General features: G+C 55.5%; 1 protein-coding gene across 1 annotated transcript; it reads right to left on the bottom strand.

Moving 5' to 3' along the window:
- Positions 1 to 2,045: 2,045 nt before the first annotated feature.
- LOC104529526 (C-C motif chemokine 4) lies at positions 2,046 to 2,745 on the bottom strand. The gene is made up of 3 exons (XM_010173865.1): positions 2,664 to 2,745; positions 2,321 to 2,429; positions 2,046 to 2,139 (listed from the first exon to the last, which is right to left on the bottom strand). Exons 1-3 carry the CDS (start codon positions 2,743 to 2,745, stop codon positions 2,046 to 2,048), a joined length of 285 nt encoding a protein of 94 aa, XP_010172167.1.
- Between the last annotated feature and the right edge of the window lie 746 nt (positions 2,746 to 3,491).

The following is a 3,491-nucleotide window of genomic DNA, read 5'->3' as shown; positions in this document are numbered from 1 at the left end:
ACGATAACAGCATTCTTACGGTCAGCTAAGGCATGGGAACTAAGGGAGTAAGCAACCAAGAATGAGGAACTAGGGGAGGGGTTGATGTTTAGGATAGTGACCAATTAATTAGTTAGGTTACAGAATATGTATGATCTCATTAAGAACTGTATAAGTATGCTGAACGCTAATCAATAAACGAAGCTTGCTGATCGCTCATATTGAGTGCTCAAGTTCTCCCACTGCGACATCCTATAAAGTTCTTACTGTGGCTTTGGAGTCCAGGGCCACTGTCACTCACCCCCTTCTCCTCCAACTGCACTCGTCCTGCCCGGCACAGGCACTGGACAGTGTCAGAGCAGCTGTGCCACCAGTCATGGTCATTGAAGGCCCTGGCCTCCTCCTAGGCAACATCCCTGCATGAGCTGGGTGAGGGGGAACCTCTGCCAGCAACCGAGGAGGCAGGAGGGGACTGGCCAGAGCATGGTGGAGTGGGAGGGAGGCAGCAAGAAGGGCACAGACCTCTCGTTGATTTTGATGCGAAAGTGAAACATGTCTGCCTGGAAGGCCTGTATGAGCAGAGCAGGCAGCAAAAGTGGTGCAGGGCAAAGTGCAGTGCCTGGCCCTGGGCCAGATCTGACATCAGCAGCGGGAGGGGGTCCCACTCACGCCGCCAGAGCTGGGTGGTGGGGTAACAGCAGGGGTAATGTCAGGGGCTGGAGACAATGCTGCCCACCTGGATGCAGTGGTGGTGGGACCAGGTGCTGGCACAGATGGGACAGATGAGGATGTCATAACAGGGTCATCCCACCACTGCCTTCTGTCAGATGAGACAGGGGGTCTGGTCCGGCTGCACTGCCCACACCCACTGCAGTGGCTGGTGCTTCCAAGAGAAGGACCTGTGGGGTGGAGGTGACAACTCAGCCCCAGCTCTTCTCCACCCTGGCCCTGGCTCCAGCCCTGTGAGATGGCTGCACTCCTTGAACTCCCCAAAAAACTGGGAGATGCAGCATTGCTCACTGCCTCAGGGGAAGTTTCAGCGGCATCGCCAGCCCCAGCAGGTGATCGGGGCACCCCAGAGCTGGCAGATGCAGCACCTCTGGGAATGGCACAGAGGCAGCCAGTGTTGGTGCCACATGCCCCCATGGCATTGGAGAGCAGGACGGGGGAGAGGCCAGAGCACCTTCCCATGGTGCGGGAGCCTCTGCTTGCAGAGCTGGGCATTGGCCAAAATCCCCTTTTGCAAGTGCCCAGGGGGATGTTCTGTGCTCACCTTCCTCCTTGGGGACCTGACAATTCATTTTGGCAGTGGGGAGGTGCACAGGAGGGTCCTGCCTGCTCCTCTGGCAGTGCTGTGGGATGGCGGGTGGCGGGGGGCTGCAGCACCCTGCAGTGCTGGGACCTCGGGTCCGTCACCGCAAAGGGCTGTAGTGAAGGAGATGGATGGGCAAGATGACATTGGTGCAGTCGAAGACTGTCCTAATCCTCCAGTATTTGGGGCAAATGGAGCTGGTGGCAGATTGCCAGGGGGGCTGTCTGGCCTGGGGGATTTGTGACTTGGCTCCACAACGCTGTGTGCGGACAGCCTGAGAAACAGGCAACCCCTGGGTGAGATTCTGGCATCATCCCATAGGAACATCTGGGTCATGTTGGGGGCAGGAGCTGAGCCCAGGCTGGGAGAAGCACTGTGGGAGCTCTCGCGGAGCGGAGGCTGCCCTGTCCAAGATGAGTGCAGTGAAACCAGGGTGTGGGGAGGGCAAAGGAGCCCCCGTGGGTCCTTTCTCTTGTGTCGGAGCTCCAGCAGGGACTTCAGACACACACAAAAGTTTTGATAATCCAAACACTTTATTTAGGCATCAGAGCTCCTGACTGCTCATTAACAGGCATGTTAATACCTTTTAAATCGCTTTTGTATTTTCACTTCCTTAGCAAACAAAATTTAGTTTAACAAATGTATGTCAATTAGAATAAATTTTCCTGTTGAAGAAGGATGCAGTTCAAGCACTCTGTTGCACGTCTGGTGCCGGGGGCTGAGCCTCCTGCAGTAGGGTGGCAGCAGGGAAGGGTCAGTTCTTCAGCATCTGGAAGTGTTTCAGATACTCCTGCACCCAGGGTGCCTGGGGCTCCACACACAGCTGCCGCCCTTTCCTGGTGACCAGGCTGCCAGGAGAAAACCAACATTGGGGCACTCGGCTGGGGCATCGGGGTGCCTGTGCTGGGTCCCTCTAGCAGTGCCCCGTGTCCCTGGCCATGCCCCCTTCCCCCTCCTGGCCACCCTCAGACACACCTGGGGCACTGCCCTGGCTGTCACACCCGACCCCTGGCAGTGTTGGGTACTCACATCACCGCTGGCTGGCTGCAGAGGCTGCTGGTGGTGTAGGCAGAGGTGATGAGGCTGCGCGGGATGGGGTGGCGCATGTAGCTGAAGCAGCACTTGGTGGGGATGTTGTCTGTGGGGACAGAGAGACAGCACCAGTGAGACCCCACACTGTGGCAGAGGCTCTGCCTGGGGCTCCCAAGGGATTAACCATCACCTGGGCTGCATCCCTTAGGGATACCCCCTGGAAGCCTGGTGACCACCTGCTCCCATCCCTCCCCATGGACATGAGGATCCCATCAATGGGAACAGGGCTCTCTCCCAGGGAGGGACAGCAAACCTGGCTTCTGGGAGGATGCAGCAACACCAGAGTCATCAAACTGGGCCTCAGCTGAGGTGCAGATGGCCAAGAGGAACAGAGCAGCCAGGGTGGCTACAGGGACCTTCATGGTGCTGCAGAGGCCAAGGGAACCACGAGCAGGGCTGGGAGCTGAGGTGGCTCCAGGGCTGTCCTCTGCACGATGCTTGGCTTCTGCTCCTGCTGCCCTGCTTTTATCCCCCAGGCACTGGGTGGGTGCAGGGTTTCAAGGAAAGAAAATCAGTGCATCATACCAGGGAAATTATGTCAGGATCACCCAGTTTTGCTGAGTTGGAAAAATCAAGGAAACCACAGAAGGGGAAGCACCAGCCCTGGGACTGCGACTTCCAGATTCAAGAGAGAACAAGTCTTACGAGGAGCAGCTGAGAGAACTGGGGTTGTTTAACCTGGAGAAAAGGAAGCTCAGAGGAGACCTTATTGCTTTTTACAACTACCTGAAAGGAGGGTGTAGAGAGGTGGGTGTCAGTCTCTTTTCCCAAATAGCAAGTGATAGAACGAGATGAAATGACCTCAAGTTGCCCCAGGGGAGGTTGAGATTGGATATTAGGAAAATTTCCTTCACTGAAAGGGTTATCAAGCATTGGAGCAGGCTTCCCAGGGAAGTGGTTGAGTCACCATCCCTGGAAGTATTTAAAAGATGTGTAGATGTGGTGCTTAGGGATACGGTTTAGTGTTGGACTTGGCTGTTTTAGGTTAATGGTTGGGATCAATGATATTGAGAGTCTTTTCCAATCCAAACAGTTCTATGATTCTATTCTATGACCTTCATAGTGCTGCAGGGGCTGAGGCATTTGACACCGTCCCACATGACATCCT

This window comes from Antrostomus carolinensis, unplaced genomic scaffold (genome assembly GCF_000700745.2).
Source record: "Antrostomus carolinensis isolate BGI_N321 unplaced genomic scaffold, ASM70074v2 scaffold1288, whole genome shotgun sequence".
NCBI classification, from domain to species: domain Eukaryota; kingdom Metazoa; phylum Chordata; class Aves; order Caprimulgiformes; family Caprimulgidae; genus Antrostomus; species Antrostomus carolinensis.
This window is presented reverse-complemented; position numbering and strand designations above follow the sequence as displayed.

Bases quoted from the DNA above. Each gene is read 5' to 3' on its own strand.
- LOC104529526 (XM_010173865.1), bottom strand. From the start codon at position 2,745: ATGAAGGTCCCTGTAGCCACCCTGGCTGCTCTGTTCCTCTTGGCCATC. The intron at 2,430-2,663 runs GTGTTGCTGCAT...CTGTCCCCACAG, and splicing joins GGCCCAGTTTGATGACTCTG to ACAACATCCCCACCAAGTGC. The intron at 2,140-2,320 runs GTGAGTACCCAA...TTCTCCTGGCAG, and splicing joins TGCAGCCAGCCAGCGGTGAT to CCTGGTCACCAGGAAAGGGC.